Consider the following 18,941-nt stretch of genomic DNA (forward strand, 5'->3'; position numbering starts at 1 on the left):
AAAATATTTTTAGTTTCTGGGAGCTGCTGAGCTCCATGGGGCCTAAAATAATGATTCTAAAAACTTTTGCTGATAGCTTGCAGACAACACTCCCCACACACGTGCGTGCAGCCCCTTGTTCAAGAAGTAGCGAAGGCCTCTCCCAACCTATCAGAACCCTCGCCGTGCTCCCGGGCCTTTGGGAGGGTCTAGTTGAGAGCTCTGGGAACTACACTACGCAGAGGACTCTGCGCCGAGAGACATCAGGATTAAGCCAATGAAGGATCAGGATAAAGACGGTTGTGTGCGTACGCATCGCGGGGGGGGGGGGGGGGGGCCGGTGGGGGGGAGTGGGGTGGGACTTCCGGCATTCCGCTGGTGGCGCTCATTTTGGCTGCTCGCGGGTCTGTTTTCGCTGGAGCGCCGGGTCGGGGCTGAGGGGACGACGAGGAGGCGCGGGAGGAGGCGCCGTCCCCGCGGCCCAGGCGGCTCTGAGGCTCGGCGACGCCGCCCGGGGCCCCGCGCCAGGCCCGGGCCAGGGAGCGCCGCGCCCGGCGCCTCGTCTCCCGCCGCTCCCGGCCCCGCTCCGCCCCCGAGGCCGATGGCGGCGGCCGCGCGGAGGGAGCCGGCTCAGGTGAGCGCTCGGCTCCGGGCTGCCCCGCCCGCAGCGCAGGCCGAGCTCCAGCCCTCGGGCGGGCGCTGCTCCCGGGCCTGCAGCCCAGGCCCCGGGGCCGGGCTGCGGGCGAGGGTCCCGGGCGGAGGGGCCCCGGGTCCACGTTGTGTCCGCAGGGAACAGTGTGAGGTGGGGTCCAGCCTGGACTGGCAGGGGAGGGGCTGCTCCTTCAGTCCGAGGGGCTTCAGCCGGGAGGGCTGTGAACAGAGAGGGACGCGGTGCGTGTTGGGGTTTAAAAAGTTCTCCAAGAGCTGCTCGGAGAGAACGGACGGGAAGGGGTCGTGAGGACGGTGAGGTTCAGGGAGCGGAGTCTTCGTCCATAATAGAACTTGGAAGAGGCAGCGCTGAGGAGTGAAACACAGAGTCTAGGCATTCAGCCCAAGGTCACTTTGTCTCCAGGGCTGGGCAGAGGTACAGGGGAGATTTGAGCTCACTGAAACACCCCGTGGTTCCAGCTTCTGTGGCTTGCTTCTGCCCACCAGTCCCTGTGGCTGAAGAAGCATTTGTGGAACCTACACAGGGAAGTGGAGAGTGTGCCAGGCCCTCACTGATTCAGACGCCACCTATATGAGCTTTGGGATTCTGGTGTCCTGGGGCTCTTTGCGTTCTCCTAGCCCTTGGTTTTGGGGACCTGGGAGAAATCCCCTAGACTCCTGCTGAGGGCTGTTTGGAGGAGTTCCTGTTTCTGGCCACCAGTGGAAAGAGTTAGAGAAGATCTTCCCAGGAACAGGTACCAACATATGCAAATACTTGGTACTGTGGCTGAGCTGGGAACAGGGTATAGTAGGTCTCCTTTCAGGTAGGAGCAAAGAGCAGGGGGACAGGAATCAGTCTTGTAATGTGGTTGCCTGAGAGGCTGAGCATCTATTTTGGAGGTAATGGGAGATTTGGAACAGAGGAGGGAGGTGATCTTACTCAGGTGTGAACAGATTCCATCTGGTTGCAGAGTGGAAAACAGACTTTGGAGGTGAGGGAGGAGGCTACTGTAATAGTTCAGATGAGTGCTTATGGACCAGATTGGTGATTGTGGAGGTGGGAGAAATGGTTGGATTCTGGATCCATTTTTCTAAGGATAGTTACCCAGATTTCCTGATTTTAAGGGTAAGAAAGAGAAAGGCAAGAGTCAGAGATGACAGTAAAGTTTTGGTTCTAGCAGATAGAGGGATGGGGAAGCTTCAGGTGGGATAATCAGTAGTAGGAGTGATTTTCATGGGGATTATTGGGAGTTTTGTTTTTGGCCATATTAAGATTCTGAGGTATTTTGGAGAACAAATGAGTGGAGGCATTAAGTGGGCAGCTGGACCCAGAGGTCTGGAAATCTGAGGAGGGGTTCAGCATGGAGACATCCAAAAGTGGTGGCTATTGTATGTTCCAGGGTGGAGCTGTGATTCATATTTAGAAGAGGAATTCAGGTCATGGTGGTAATGCTATTAGTGGGTCATAAAGAAGAGTGTGAGTTGTGAGGACCAGGTCTATTGCTTGGGCACGTGGTTGGGGTTATCAGCATCATAAACACACATGGGAGAGAAGTAGCTGTGAAAGGAGTATGTGTGGGGAGGATAGTCTTGACAGGTGGCAAAGACTTCCAAGGGGAGAGTAAACATGAGGCAGGTTTGGAGGCACAGGACAAATTGAGATAAGATGGATTTACTATAATTTTATGGTGAGCTTTGATGGGATTTGGGGAGTGTTTCAGTCTTGCTGGTGGATAAGGTCATGGGCAAATGTGCTCATCTGTGAGAATCACTATGCCTGGTGTGAGTACCAGTGTTGCTGGGCTTACAATGAAGGTTATGTGGAGAGAAGAGGATCGTGGCTGCTGAGGGGGCAGCAAATGCAGAGTAGAAGGGGAAGAGGGCCATGGGTATCTGAAATTCACATTTGGGTGTGTGTGACTAATGTTGAAACAAGGACTAGAGAGAGGCAGAGAGTCCTTCAAAGCAGCATCCAGGGTTCCCCCTGGTGTTGAGATCTGTTGGATGTCTTGGGTAGTGCTGGATCATGTTTGAATTTGCCAAGCTCTCTCAATGCCATGTGCTAAGTCCATGTGTGAGTCCAGGGAGATGACTCTGGTGTGGGGCAGGGAGTTGGCAGTGACTGTGGGAGGCAACTGTGGGGTCTGAAGATGTGAGAGAGGTGCTTGTAGAGAGAGAGCGAGCGTGAATTGATGGCCTCTGAGCCCTGGTACTGAAGACTTAAGGGTGATGTGTGACCCATATGGAAGACCCCAAGGAAATTGCCTGGAAGGAAGGTATGGGGCCCTGCAGTCCTGTCCCTGACCTTGGATGGCCTCTTTCTGCCTACCTGCCTGTAGTTCCTGAGGGCTGGGTACATTGATTAATGGAAGCATAAGGAGAGAGCAGCACCAGTCACATCAGTTCCTGGTATCTCCTCTAAGGTGAGGAGCTTGGGAGAAGGATGGGCATGGGGTAGATGTCAAGGGGATGGATTGTGTGTCCTCAGGAGAGAGGCTGTGGTTTCATCTGTCCTCATCATGACAGGGCAATGTGACTTGGGAGGATGTGGCTGTGTACTTCTCCTGGGAGGAATGGAGGCTCCTTGATGAGGCTCAGAGACACCTGTACCAGGATGTGATGCTGGAGAACTTGGCACTCATATCCTCACTAGGTAAGACTCCTTCCCCATGACCTAAGATAGACTTTGCCTTTCTGCTTTTCCCTAGGGGCTGCTCTGTCCTTACATCCAGACCATGGCACTCCTTCCTTTCCTAGTTCTGTGGGTCATTGCTGTGTTGGTAGGGCTGGAGTGTTTGTACTGCCCTCTTCTCTCTCTGCAGCCCCAATACCTGCTACCCTGAGGCCTAATAGGGAAGGATTTTGGGTAATCCTTCTGCGTAGTCTTGCAATCAGCCAGATGGATCCCACCTCACTTGCCCCCTCCCCAGCTGGGTGACTTTCCAGATCCATGGTACCTACATAGTTCAGGTTTTGTTCTTTTCTTCCAACTAACAGTTCTTCATGCCTGCCTGTGCTGGAAATTGCCATCACTGACATGGTCACTACTTACATGCACCTCAGGCTGTTCAAATAATCTCATCTGAGGTTATTTTTGTAACATTTAGTTTTCTTTCCTGTGGTCTGTCATGTGGTAAGTTGCTCTGGGCTGGCACTAGGCACTTACCTGTCCTGCCTTTCTCTTAGGACTTACATTATCCAAGTCCTGTATAATTGCTCAACTCAGGTTGGGAGGGGAGAGAGTTCTGGGTGCTTCATAAAATGGATATCACTCCCACCATGGCAAGATGGGCTAGAGGGGGCCTGGCCCTGCTGAGTGGCAGCTGAGGGAGGACATGACATCAAGGGTTCTGTTCACATTATACTAGGAACCTGTTCTAACTAGTGTTTTGGTGCCATTGCTGGTGGCCACACCTCATTTCTAACTCTCTTTCCCCGTTCTTTATACTTGGCCAACTTGTCATTTATATTCTACTTCTAGCCCCTGGCTGTTCCCAACTTGCCTGCCTTCACTGGTTACCCGTTCCTCTCCACTGCTGCCTCTGCAGTGTTCTCCAACATTGGCTCATGCATAACAGGTGGTGTGCATATATCCTTAATAGTCCTTGACCACCAGCTACTCATTTACAATCAGATTCTTCTGTTCCTGGACAAAAACTTCTGCACAGTGCTCCCATGGCAGCAGCAACTAAGGCCCTGCTGAAGGTGATTCTCAGAGGAATAAGTTGGAAACTCTGCCTGCCTCTCCCTCACTTTATGCGTCCCTTGCTTAATGCCATTCGTATTGTGAGGCCTCCCTATTTCTGTGACCTTTTATTAGAGTCCTAGTACTGTAGAGCAGCCCTTTATCCTCACTCCAACTCCCTCATCCTGAAAACAACCTCATGCATTCATTCTTTAGTATGTCAGACACATATTTGTGATGTGGTTGCCACTTGTCCCCAAAGACAACGTGTATTTCACTGGCATTTCTCTGTTTTCAGGTTGTTTGTGTGACATAGAGAATGAGGATGCACCTTCTGGACAGAGTGTTTCTCTGGAAAGAATGCCACAAATCAGGGCTTCGAAGCCAGATCAGTCAACTCAGAAGGCTCATCTTTGTGAGATGTGTGTTCCTGTCATGGAAGATATTTTGTACCTGACTGAGCATCACGGAATATATATTGGACAGAAATCTTACACATGTGTGGTATGTGGGAAACAGTTCTGTTTCCGTGTGGATCTTCACCAACACCAGAAGGAGCACAGTAGGAAAAAACCCTACAGCAAGGACGTAGACAGGGCCTCCTTTGTGAAGAGCTCTGGAAGCCATTCGTCATGGAATCCTTTCACCTGTCGAGAGGTTGGAAAGGACTTCTTGGTCAACGGGGGCCTTCTCCAGCACCAGGCTACTCCCAAAGCGATACTGAGTATACATAACAGTACTGAGCTTGAGGAGGCTCTTCACAGTGGAAAAAGTCCTTACAAGTGTGGTGAATGTGGGAAAGCCTTCCGCCGCAAACGTACGCTTATTCAGCACCAGAGAATCCACACTGGAGAAGGACTGTATGAGTGCAGTGAATGTGGGAAAACCTTCAGTTACAAGCACACATTTGTTCAGCATAAGACAGTCCACACTGGAGAAAGGCCTTTTGGGTGTAGTGAATGTGAGAAGTCCTTCAGGTTCAAATATAAACTTGTTCAGCACCAGCGTATCCACACAGGAGAAAGACCTTATGAGTGCAGTGAATGTGGGAAAGCTTTTGGGTGCAAATCCAAACTTGTTCGGCACCAGAGAATTCACACTGGAGCAAGGCCTTATGAGTGTGCTGAATGTGGTAAATTCTTTAGACAAAGTTCCAGCCTTGTTCAACATCAGAGAATTCACACTGGAGCAAGGCCTTATGAATGTGGTGAATGTGGGAAATCTTTTAGCCAAAGCTCCATCCTCATTCAGCACCGGAGAGTTCACACTGGAGAAAGGCCATATGAGTGCAGTGAATGTGGGAAATCCTTTAGACAAAGCTCTAGCCTCATTCAACACAGAAGAGTTCATACAGGAGCAAGGCCTTATGAGTGCAGCGAATGTGGGAAATCCTTTAGCCAAAGCTTCAGCCTCATTCTACATCGGAGAATTCACACTGGAGAAAGGCCTTATGAGTGCAGTGAATGTGGAAAGTCCTTTAGCCAAAACTACAGCCTCATTCAACACCATAAACTTCACACTAGGTAAAGGCCTCAAGAGTGCAGCCAACATGAGAAAGCATACTGTTAATAGTCTCCTCTGATTCAATGCCAAAAACTTCACAACCAGGATAATTTTCTGAATTTGGCAAATGTGGGAAAGCCTTTAGCCAAAGATCTAAACTCATTGAGCATGAGAAATACTGCATAAGCTATTGGCCTTAGATCTTCGGGGAATGTGCTATCTCTTTGTTTAGTGTGATGTCACTAGAGAGCCTCTGTGAGGAGCTGTCCGCCATGAGTTCCAGGTATGTGAGAAGTTTTCAGGAGCTGCATTTCATATTTTAACCTGCTCAGGACCCTTGCCATTGCCAGGTGCTATGGTAGAAGTTGTCTCACCTCTACCACCTGGCAGGTCCTTGTGGCATGCATCATTCACCACAGCATGCTCAGAGAAGACAGATGTTTGTGTTCTCTCTGACAGGTTTTGGTGTGGACCTGACCTACTTTGGGCCCAAGGACCCAGTCTGGGAACTGCTGGTGGCTTGTAAAGTTTTGCTTCCTTCATGGCATCGTTGGTCTTGTGTGATTTTTTTTTTTTTTGATAGATTTTTTTTTTTTTTTTTTTTTTTTTTTTTAAAGATTTTTTATTATTTCCTTTTTCTCCCCAAAGCCCCCCGGTACATAGTTGTATATTCTTCGTTGTGGATTCTTCTAGTTGTGGTATGTGGGACGCTGCCTCAGCGTGGTTTGATGAGCAGTGCCATGTCCGCGCCCAGGATTCGAACCAACGAAACACTGGGCCGCCTGCAGCGCAGCGCGCGAACTTAACCACTCGGCCACGGGGCCAGCCCCTTGATAGATTTTCTAGTCTCCAAGTCACTGACCTTTGATCTCTTTGCGTCACATTGCTCTAGTTTGTGCAATAATAAAAGTCTTATTGTTTAAGTCACCTTTAATCTGAAGAAGTTTATTCACTGTATGGGATGGGTTGAAAACAGAATTGAGCTCTGCCAGTGTGAAGGGGTAGATAACTTTCATGAGGGCCTGGGAGGAGACAGTATGATGTCAGAGAATACGTCTCTCTACAGTTGTTGCATAATCTGCATTTCCATCTGTGGTAGAATAAAAAAGTAAATATTTGGTATTTGTCCAAGTTCCTGGCACAGAGCTTCTAAAACCCTTGGAACTTCCTGAGTGATAAGAGTGTCTTTTGTATGATAATGAGATGACTCAGGGTGGAGGCCAGTAAAGAGCTTCAGGATGAGAGCTGGTCACCAAACATTGGAAGGTTAGAACTTTAAGCTTCACCCCTGACATCTGGGGAGAAGGAGCTGAAGATAGAGTTCAGTCACCAATGGCTAATGATTTAGTCAACCATGCCGGTATAATGACACCTCGATAAAAATCCCTAAACAGTGGGGTTTGAGGAGCTTCCCTAGAGCCATGTAACTCCCTGGGCTCAGCAATCACTGCTGTAACATTTACTGCTCCTGTTGGCTAAAAAAAACTCAATATTTTGGTTAGTACTGGTTAGTCTACTAATTTCCACCACCTTCAAACCTCATGTCACTTAGTTGAGGAATGTCCAGATAATCTAGGACTTGTAGCCTGAGTTGTCCTAATTATCTCTAAATAGTTCAGTCCATCTACTCAAAGAGCTGTCATCACTGATCTATCCCTTAAAATCTTCCCAAATTCTGGTCAAGGACTTTACATGAATCCCTCAGCTGTCATCTGTTCTGGCACCCCCTTCCCCTCTTCTGTTCCTTGCCTGTGCAGTTTGGTATTCCTTGCTCATTATAATCACTAAAATCGTAAGAATGCCAAATAAATCTATCTATTACTTTATAAAGTTCCTCCAGGATTACTTCTGTCTATATTAACATTCTGCCACCTTTACACAGAATAGGAAATTATTTGATTCTTTTTTGACAACACCCTCTGCCTCCTAAATCTAAAATAAATCTCTTGTGGGCTCCATTCTGTTGAAATGGAAATGATGCCTCCCCTCAGTTTAGGGTCAATCCCTCCTTTAATGCCACCTAAGGATTACTTCCCCATGTCTTAGCTTCTGAGGGGTTTTGTTCTTGGTTTATCAAATTTCTTGACTAATAAGCCACCCACCACTGATCTTTAGTCTCTTAATCTCTTTTACAAGTAACATTGATAGATTTCGTGTACTTCATGAAATAACTACCCTTCACTCTATGATCTAGTACATTTTCTGTTCTACCATTTCTCTCCCTCACTCTTTATGGTTAGACTTCTATGAACTTTTTCTCTCTGTTTCTGTTACCTCAACTCCTGTGTAGTCATATGAGTGCATAATGATATTTCAGTCAACGATGGACTGTATTTCCCATGGTGGTCCCATAAGGTAGTACCATATAGCTTACTGTGTAGTAGACACATTTCTCAGAATGTAGCCCCATTGTTAAGTGACACATGACTAGTTCTCATTCAAATGAGAGTTTTTATCTTCACAACTTTGTCATTAATGAATTTCTAAACAATAATGAAAATCTAAGATTTTCCTTAAAGTTATTTTCATTGGCTTTTGACAACACTGATTTTTTTTGTGTATTCTTCACTGAATATAATGGCTTTAGAAAAAAAACGCATTCCCTTAATACTGTGAAGAACAAGAGCTCAATCCTCAGTCATTTCTCTCTTTGTGGTCTATACACATTCTCTTGGTGATCTTGTGCAATGACGTGGTTGTAAATATAAGCTCAAAACTTCCAAGTGTGTATCTCCTTCCAGAAATCCGGTGATAATTATCTAATGATCTATCTGCAACCTATTCCTGGACATCTAGTAGATACCACAGACTTAACGCCTTCACACTTCTCCTGAGCTTTCTTTTTTAAAAAAATTTTTGGGTAGGGGCTGGCCGGGTGGCGCAGTGGTTAAGTTTGCACGTTCTTCTTGGCGGCCCGGGGTTCGCCGGTTCGGATCCTGGCTGCAGACATGGCACCGCTTGGCAAAGGCCATGCTGTGGTAGGCGTTCCACGTATAAAGTAGAGGAAGATGGGCATGGATGTTAGCTCACGGCCTGTCTTCCTCAGCAAAAAGAGGAGGATTGGCAGTAGTTAGCTCAGGGCTAATCTTCCTCAAAAAAAAAAAAAATTTAAACTTTATTTTTTTAGAGCAGTTTTAGGTTCACAGCAAAATTGATAGGAAGGTGCAGAGATTTCCCATATACCTCATGCCCGCACATGCATAGCCTCCCCAATTATCAACATCCCCCATTAGAGTGGTGTATTTGTTACAACTGGTGAACCTCTGGTGACATCACCCAAAGACCCTGGTTTGCTTTAGGGTTCACTCTTGGTGTACATTTTATGGGTTTGAATAAAGGTATAGTGACATGTACCATTATAGTTCAATGCATACAGATTAGTTTCACTGCCCTAAGATTTCTCCATATCATTGCCCTAAAAATTCTCCACCTATTCCTCCCTCCCTCCCTCTTAACCCCTCACAACCACTGATCTTTATACTGTCTCCATAGTTTCACCTTTTCCAGAATGTCATATAGTTGGAATCATACAGTATATAGCCTTTTCAGTTTGACTTAGTAATATGCAGTTAAGTTTCTTCTATGTCTTTTCATGGCTTGATAGCTCACTTCTTTTTAGTGCTGAATAATATTCTATTTTCTGGATGTACCACAGTTTGTTTATCCATTCACCTACTGAAGGACATCTTGGTTGCTTCCTAGTTTTGGCAATTTTGAATAAAGCCACTATAAATAGATATGTGCAGATTTTTGTGTGGACATAAATTTTCAGCTTCCTTGGGTAAATACCAAGGGATGCGATTGCTGGATTGTATGGTAAGTGTATGTTTAGATTTGTAAAAACCTGCCAGACTGTCTTCCAAAGTGGCTGTACCATTTTCCATCCCCACCAGCAATGATGAGAGTTCCTATTACTCCACATCCTCACCAGCAATTGCTGTTGTCAGTGTGAGCTTTCTTTTAACTCTGCTCTGGCCACAGCTTTCTAAAAATCTAAGGGTCATCCTTGACTCATTTTTCTCATACCTCAGAACCAGGCCTACAGAAAATCTGATTGGGTCTGCTTTCAATATACATCATGAATCTGACCACTTTTCATCACCATGCCTGCCCCCAGCCCAATTAGAGCCACCATCCTCTACCTCGGTTTCTGCATCTATCTGATCTTCTTTATCCTATGCTTATTCTTTTTCAGTCTATTCTCAACTCTCCAGCCAACATGACCCTTTCAAAGTATGAATCAGGTAATGTCCATCTTTTTTTTCCCCCTTGAGAAAGATTTGCTCTAAGCTAACATCTGTTACCAATCTTCTCCTCTCTTTTTTTTTCCCCAAAGCCCCAGTACATAGATGTATATTCTAGTTGTAAGTCGTTCTAGTTCTGTGTGAGCTGCTACCACAGTATGGCTACCGACAGATGAGTAATGTGGTTCCATTCCCAGGAACTGAACCCAGGCCGCCAAAGTGGAGCACACTGAGCTTTAACCACCAGGCCATCAAGGCTGGCTCAGGTAATGTCCATCCTTGATCAAAACCCTGGAAAGGCTCCTCATTTTACTTAGAGAAAATTCCAAATTTTTACAAGACCCTGAGGAGCTTCACAGGTCTCTAGCCCATTTTCCTCTTGAACCTCTTTTAAACTCTGCCTTCCTCACTCATCTAGTTCCATGGGCATCAGCACCTGGCTTTGCATGTGATATGACCCTGGCTGATCCCTGTGCTTGTATCATATGCACAAAAATGCCACATGGCTCAATTCTTCACCTTTTTTCAAGTCTTGCCTGAAGTATCCACTTGTCCATGAGGTCTCCTGTTACTACCCCATTTAATATTGCACCCTCTCGTTCCCTGCTCTTCCCCAAATCCAACTTTTGTCCCCCCAGGGCACCAATCATCATATAGCGTGTTGTATACCTTATTCACTATTGTCTAATGTCTGCTTTTCTCAACTTCAATAGAGCAAGTTCTTCCCCCCACACACCTCATACATCACATACATGGAGAATAATGTGTGATGTACTTTAGGTGCTTTTTATTGAAATGTTTATTGAACGTTTCAATAAAAGTGTTTATTGAGGTATTTATTGAAGTAGGAAATAAAAGTTGCCTCACTTTCTTCATGTTCATTTGTAACACTTTGTCAATTATTACTTAATAGTTCTTTTCCTCTGCCTTCTAGGCTACAATTGGGCAGTGTCCTCAGAAATGAAAAAGAATCGTATTTGGGAGGCAAAATCCTCAGGTTGGCCAGAAACACAGTGCAACCTTGGACTAAGCTTCTTTCTCTTATTTCATATACCTTAGTGTCCTTGTCTCATCTGTCTTCTCCACCTGATACTTTTCAGACAACTTAACTTTGTTTTCCCCTAGATGTTCCTGCTTCTCTTTCTTTCTAAAGTAATTAATCACTACTAATAGCTTCTAGTAATTTGTACATTTTACAATTTTTTTTTCTAGAGATAATCTCCAGTCCCCATGCAGACACTGTCCCTGTACTTCCAGATGAAATGATAATCACTCCCCAGCAGGGAGATGAGATCATGGAACCCACACCTTTATCTCAGAGATAAGATGCCCCCTTTACACACATGCTCCAAATCTGACCACGACGCCTGCTGTCCCAGCACGGAATGACATTTGGTAAGTAGAACTTACTTTTATATAAAAGAGAGATTCTTAGAGAAATATGATATTGCTTAGAAAACATTTTAAGAAGTATTATGTGTAAATATAATCTTATTTCCTGAGGTGAGAACATGGACACAAATATATGCAGAAGGGATATTTTCTGAGGGTTCCCAAAAAGTGGAGACCCAACATTCCTGTCCCTGGGCTGTCTGACGTCTGTCCTCTGCCTTCTCTGTCATAGCCCTCTCTGAATTTCTGGGGTTAGGGAGCAGGAATCATCAGATAATATTACCACATTAAAATCTACATGTGACCTTGTGATTTAACTGGTGGTAAAGGTTCTTTGATATTCCCCTGATATTAGCAGCTGCTTTGAATCCATTGTAGTTTCTAAAGTCATTACCCAAACTCAACTCACAAGCAGTAATAACTTGGTCTGTTCTAGCCACCAAGATCCCAGTCAGAGGAGCTATTGGTAGGGATTATCCTGCCACTTTCCCAGGAAGTAAAATATGCTTCCTCATTGTGCCTTCACAGAAAGCAATTTGATCAAAGAAATGACATGGGACTTTATTTGTACATGAATGTCTGCATTTCTTAAAGGACATGTGGGACCAGAATTCACAGAATGTTTGTGTCCACGTTATTTACCCAAACTCTGTTGTTCTCCCTCCTGCTCAATTGAAATATATAGTTATTATTAAAATTCATTTTTATGATTTATCTTTATTATGATTATGATTCATGGGCAATCCTCATATCTCTTTCTCTTAGTTGAATTTGTTAATGAATTTTGTGTTTTTTTGAGGAAGATTAGCTCTGAGCTGACATCTGCCCCCAATCCTCCTCTTTTTGCTGAGGAAGACTGGCCCTGAGCTAACATCCATGCCCATGTGTGTTTTTTTAAAATTTTACCAGTTATTTCCTAAATTTTTCAATTGGTGTTATAAATCCTCTACTTTTTTCCTAAGGAATAATTTAACAAAGTTATGTGCATATATATAAAATAAATGTTCTTTTCTCCTTCACTGTCCCACTTCCCTAAACTCACGACACTGGGTTAATGATCTGTTATCAATTATTGTATATCCTTCCAGAAATGTTTTGATTCATTAGCATTTACTTTTCTTAATTAATCTGTATTTTACCAAGATTCCAATGTTTCCCAAACTTTAATGCCATTACACAATTTATTATATTTTAATAATTTATTGCCTATTAATGTAAATAAGTGAAATATTTTTACAAAAATGAAGACAGTTCTTGTTTGATGAATCCTAATTTAATTGTCTGGAAAACATCTAACATTCAGGTGGTATTAGATATAAAAAATTGATATCAGGGCCAGCCGGTGGCAAAGTGATTAAGTTTGTGTGTTCCACTTTGGTGGCCCGGGTTCACAGGTTTGGATCCTGGGCACAGACCTATCATCACTCATCAAACCATACTGTGGCAGCACCCCACATAAAATAGAGGAAGGTTGGCACAGATGTTCACTCAACAACAATCTTCCTCAAGCAAAAAGAGGAAGATTGGCAATGGATGTTAGCTCAGGGCCAACCTTCCCCACAAAAAAATAAATAAAAATTGATATCTAATTAAATGTGGATAACGAAAAAAGACATTTTTATCTAATAATATTTTATAAACCAGAAAGATCCTACTCTTAAACCGTTATACACATTTTCCAACTGGGAAACCATAATTAATTCATTTTATGTTTCTCTAGATAAGGTCATGTGAGATTCCAATAAGACCATTTATTACTCAGAGTGAGGATGTGAACTTGAATTAAATATTTGGCAAATGAGTGTATTTTTACATATAAATGGTGTCTCCTTTTAAATTTATTATTCATTTGCCTGATAATTTCTAAGAAAAACCACATTTTATATTTGTTTTCTCTTCAGAAATGCTTATTTGTATAACTTTCAGTGTTAGAAAATATGTGATCATTTAGCTCATTGAGTAGGGTGAGCTCTTAGAATATAATTGATGGCCTCCCCTTTCCGTGGTTCTTATGTAAAGTATTTTCCATTATTTTGTGCATTTTTACATTGTAACTTTTTCATGCCTTTCATTTATATAAGTTGTATATTTTCACATATTCTAATAAGTTTAAAGTACTGTATGTCTTCTGTTTTATACATTGCTTAGTAAGTACTTAGCACAATCATGATTTCAAAGAATATATACACTCCCATAGGGTTTATTTGTTAGATTTAGATTTTTGTATTTATATACGTTTTTATTTTTAAAATTTTAAAGATTCTATTTTTTTCTGTTTTCTCCCCAAAGTTCCCTGATACGTAGTTGTATATTCTTAGTTGTGGGTCCTTCTAGTTGTGGCATGTAGGACACTGCCTCAGTGTGGTTTGATGAGCAGTGCCATGTCCGCGCCCAGGATTCGAACTGACGAAACACTGGGCCGCCTGCAGCGGAGCACGCGAAGTTAACCCCTCGGCCAGCCCGTATTTTTAAAATTTTAAAACGTATATAACTGTTTTTATTTGTCTGAATGGCATGCAGTAGAAATTTAGCTTTATTTTTCAAATGTATGTAAATATTTTAATAACATGTATTGAATAAACTTTCATTTTCCAACTAATTTTTAAGTTCATTTTTACTCACACTAAGTTCTTACTGTTTTTCATACCTGTAAATTTTTGTCTATCTTATATATAAAAAAATCTATCCAATTTTATCTCTCTCTTTCTATTTACCTGCATATCTCCCTACATATCAAATACTTTGCAACGTTTTGTACATCTGTTCATAATCTATTCCATCGCCTCAATTTTACTCTCTAATTATTGGCTAAAACAAGATATAATTGCATTTTTTTTAATAACTGATAGAATTAATCCTCGCATTAAACTCAATTTCATTTATTTCTTTTCTTTTTTACTAGCTCAGGAAACTTGTAAATATTATTATTTGGATATAAGTTACAGTATTTGAGCATACTTTTATTTATTTTGTGGATTTATTTACAATGTTAAAGCTTCCCATGTGGGACCATGGCTTGTTTCTGCTTTATTTAGATCTTTTTTTAAGTCATGCATTTTCTTTCAATGTTTCTTCTACATTTCTGTGATTTTATGGTTGAATCGCATAATTAAGCATATCTTTCATATTTTTTGCTCGTCATATTTTTAAACACCATCTCTAGAAAAAATTCTAAATTACTACTTTTAAAAATTTTTATTTTTCCTTTTTCTCCCCAAAGCCCCTTGTTACAAAGTTGTATATTTTTAGTTGTGGGTCCTTCTAGTTGTGGCATGTGGGATGCCACCTCAGCGTGGCTTGATGAGGGGCACCATGTCCACGCCCAGGATCCAAACTGGCAAAACCCTGGGCCGCAGAAGCGGAGCGTGTGAACTTAACAACTCAGCCACCGGGGTGGCTCCAATTACTACTTGTTAAACATAGCATTTGTATATATATTAAATACTAGTATTAATAAGAATTCATTTTATTTATAGCGTTTAGCAATTATGCACCTGCATCCTTTCTGAATGTTAGGCATGTGATTTTGTGATTTCCATAAATACATCCAGGACTGTATTTCATCTTGTTGATGGACTATGCCTGAAATATACTGAACAAAAATGGTGGCATGCAGCATTGCGATCTTATTTCTGACCAATTTTTAAGTGCTACTAATATTTAACCACTGTAATACAAAAAGAAAAAATAAAAGAAAGGCAAAACAACCAATACCCAGTAATTTTGGAAGAAATAAAAGTTGTGCATGAGGTGGTGTCCCCTTAGTAAACTGCATCTTTATTGCTAAGGCCTGTGACTGGGAGCCCAGGTATTACTCCTAAACAATAGATGTGTTTTGCCTGCCTGTATAGTGTTTTCATTGGAAGCTGATTTTTGTAAAAATTGAGAATATTGCAGAAACCAACCTGGATTTGTTGGTGTGATAATACAAGTAAAAAATTGCTCAGAGCAGAAAACACCAACCCACTTGGTTGGGTCTTGCGTTCTGTACTTTGCAACTCTACTTTTGTGGCTGGCTTTGCTTTTTTCACTTCCTTCTCCTGATAATGAAGACATTTAAATTGTTAGTGCTGGCTTAGGAAAAATGGTGAGGAAAAGACTAAATATGAAGAGATTTCAGTGAACGCTTATCTGAAAATAACAGGGTTAAGTATGCAAAATAAAGTATGGTGCTGTAGAGAATAAAAGAACAAACTTATAGCAAACGGTCAACAAACTCAGTATTTGTCAATTATTGCAACAAATACTTTCCAACTTTAATACAGACCTTTTCAAACATCTACAAAAGAGAAGAGGGTAAAGATACAAACCACATGAACCCATCACACAGATACAACAGAAATCACCCAGAGTCACAATCATTTTTAATCCATGAACCTCCCTCATCTCCCCTCCAGCAAATATTTGTAGGTTCTTGTATTTCCCTGTGGACCTCTGGACCCACCCATTAGGACATTCATCATGTACCTGTCACCTATGGGGTCCTACAGTCATATAATTATTGCCTCAATTTAGGTCATGTTCCACTTCTATTCCCCTTTTCTTTCATTATGTTTTTATTAGAAAGTTCATGGAAGAAAAGTTTAGATAGAAAAAAAGATCTTAATTCATTCCCCTTTATTTTCCCCTTTTTTAGTGTGTTGTTTTGGTCTTCTATCATCCTCCGAATGTAAGGTTATTTTTTAAAAATAGTGGTAGGGGCCGGCCCCGTGGCCGAGTGGTTAAGTTCTCACGCTCCACTTCGGCGGCCCAGGGTTTCACTGGTTTGAAGCCTGTGTGTGGACATGGCACCACTCATCAAGCCATGCTGAGGTGGCGTCCCACATGCCACAACTAGAAGGACCCACAACTAAAAAATACACAACTATGTACAGGGGGGCTTTGGGGAGAAAAAGAAAAAATAAAATCTTTAAAATAGTGATAAAAATGTATTTTTAAAACATGTTTATTTGTTTTAATTCTTTAATGAATTTAATTCTTTAATCACTATTTGATGCTGAAAATGTTATACGCTTTGCCACTGGGAATCCTTCATGTTAACTTTTGGGTCCTGTTTACATAACACCAGTGGTTTGGGGTGGCTCCTTTGTTTTCTTATACAGTAAGGAATTCTGAGATCATTTTCTATACCTTCTACCCTAGATGTGAATTCATTCATTTCTTTAGCAAGCTCTGAAATATTTTAATAAAATGGTATGTGTACACTATATGTGTGTGTATATATATAATTACAGAATTAAGATACCAATTATTTTACTCAATATTATAACTGCAATAATTTGCTCTTATTTTGTTCACATATTTTTTAATATAGAATATATGTTCAAATTATGGTGTTTAAAACACAATAGAAGTAATTTCTTTTGCCTAAACCTGAATTTGGCACACATTTAGGTTTATTTATTTATTTTTTTGTTTTTATGTCTGAGTTGTTTTATAATATTTTTGTGACCATATTTAGTTAGAACGTGTAAAAAATTTCAAACCAAAGTCATAAACCAGATATTTTGAGAGCAGTCTAACTTCATACTTTCTCCTCTACCCTGTCTCCACTGTTACCTACAGGTACTCATTTTTATAATTTTTAAATGCATTCTTCTATTTAAAAAATAGAACCATATACACATAGGAAAATGGATAATATATTAGTTATACTCCCTTTATTAGGAAAATAAGGCTAACTGCACACAATATTTTGACTCTTTCTATTTTTCACTTAGTTGTATGTCCTGGAAATGCAGCAGTAGAGAGAACTTTACTCATCATGGCTGCCTAGTGCTCCATCGTGAAGATGTGCTATGATTCATTCAATCAGTCTCCCATTGTTTGACATTGGGTTCGTTCCAATCTTTGTTATTACAAATAATTCTGCAGGAAATTGTTTTGCACATATGAAACGTATGTCTAAATAGTCATATTGAGTTGAAAAATTATGTGATCAAAGAAATTTTCTTGTTATAGTGAGAGTAATCCAATTTTCTATTTAGGCTCCAAATTCCTGTGATTTGAATAAAATCAGCCACCAATATCCCCTTTAAATTGATTAAATGGTTTCTACTACCCTAAATTTGGAAATTATTTTCCTCACTCGGACTGGAGTTGGGATCTTTGGAAATTCCACACTTTTTTTGTCTTTGTATCTTTACTTTGCTCACTAGGCACATGTTGAGACCCACAGACTTGATTCTCATCCAGCTAGTCATAGCTAACAACTTGGTTCTTTTTAATAAAGGCATTCCTTGGGCAATGGCAACATTTGAGTTGAAATATTTCCTGGATGATGTTGGATGTAAACTTGTCTTCTGTTTCCCACAGAGTGGCTAAAGGCATTTCCCTCAGCAGCACCTGCCTCCTCAGTGGCTTCCAGACCATTAAGCTCAACCCCAATACCTCTAAGTAGATAGAGCTCAAGAGTAGAATCCCAAAGTGCATTGGCTTCTGCTGTTTCCTCTGCTGGATCCTGCCTCTCCTATTAAATATTTTTATTTCTATGAATGTTACTGGACCAAGAAAGAAAACATGTATGGAGAAAATTTGTGGATACTGTAATTCACCAATTCCAAACAAATTTGTAGTCTCACTACATTCAGTCATGTTCTCCTTCATTGATGTTACATGTTTGGGCTTCATGGCCTGGTCTAATAGCTCCATCGTCCTTGTCCTGCACAGGCACAAGCAGCGAGTCCAACCAATTCACAGCAACAGCCTTTCCCCAAGAACTTCCCATAAGGCCAGAGCCACGTTCACCATCCTGTTCTTGTGAGCATATTTGTCTCCTTTTATTTTCTTTCTTCCATTTTGTCTTTTTGGGTAACACTGATTGTGAAGCCAAGCCATGGGCTAATGAACACCTCTGCACTGATGTCTTCATGCTTCCAACATTTAGCCCCTTTGTGCTCCTTGGCAGTGACACCTTGCCTCTCAGTTCTGCTCTGCCTTCTGGGGAAGAAAAATAATTTTTCCAAGTATGGTTTCTGGACAGTAAGTTCCCTCTAGAACATCCTATCATTCATTTAATCAACTTTTGTATATTCGTAGGCTTGTGTTTTATGCCATATAATCTGTCACCACGTTGGGATTAAGTATGGGATAACAGCAAAAATAACCCTGGCCTCATACTGCTTTTAAAATTGCCAAAAAATGAACATGGCGTAAATAACAACTCAAAGAGGACTTTCCAAAATTGTGTAATGCTATTCACTAGAGAACATCAGGCAGTAATGATAATGACTGGGAGATTTTCAGGGTTTGGAAATTCTGGAGTAGAAACTCACTGTTGATTCAAACTTTGAAATGACATCCAAAAGATTTATATGCGTTGTCAAAGCATGTTGAGTGAAAGGTGTTTCAAGTGAAAAGAAAATGACCTGGGAATACCCTGAATTGGTATGGCACAGGTGAACTTCAAAGAGTTAAAGAAAGTTCCTGGCATTTGGCAAAAAGTATCTCGTATTCAGTGTGGCAGGAAAGGAAAGTAGGAGATATCTTCT

At 41.8% G+C, this 18,941-nt stretch overlaps 1 protein-coding gene and 1 pseudogene across 1 annotated transcript in view; both read left to right on the forward strand.

Moving 5' to 3' along the window:
• The first annotated feature begins 352 nt into the window (after positions 1-352).
• Positions 353-18,941, forward strand: part of ZNF134 (zinc finger protein 134) — a 37,903-nt gene continuing 19,314 nt past the window's right edge. Inside the window, 4 exon segments of the mRNA XM_070222798.1 lie at positions 353-613; positions 3,154-3,280; positions 4,611-5,995; positions 10,011-10,059. Of these exon segments, the coding sequence (XP_070078899.1) occupies positions 581-613; positions 3,154-3,280; positions 4,611-5,995; positions 10,011-10,059 (1,594 nt within the window). The 5' untranslated portion in view covers positions 353-580.
• Positions 17,499-18,436, forward strand: EQUCABV1R-PS912 (vomeronasal 1 receptor equCabV1R-ps912 pseudogene; annotated as a pseudogene).

Source organism: Equus caballus, chromosome 10 (assembly GCF_041296265.1).
Source record: "Equus caballus isolate H_3958 breed thoroughbred chromosome 10, TB-T2T, whole genome shotgun sequence".
Classification (NCBI taxonomy): Eukaryota; Metazoa; Chordata; class Mammalia; order Perissodactyla; family Equidae; genus Equus; species Equus caballus.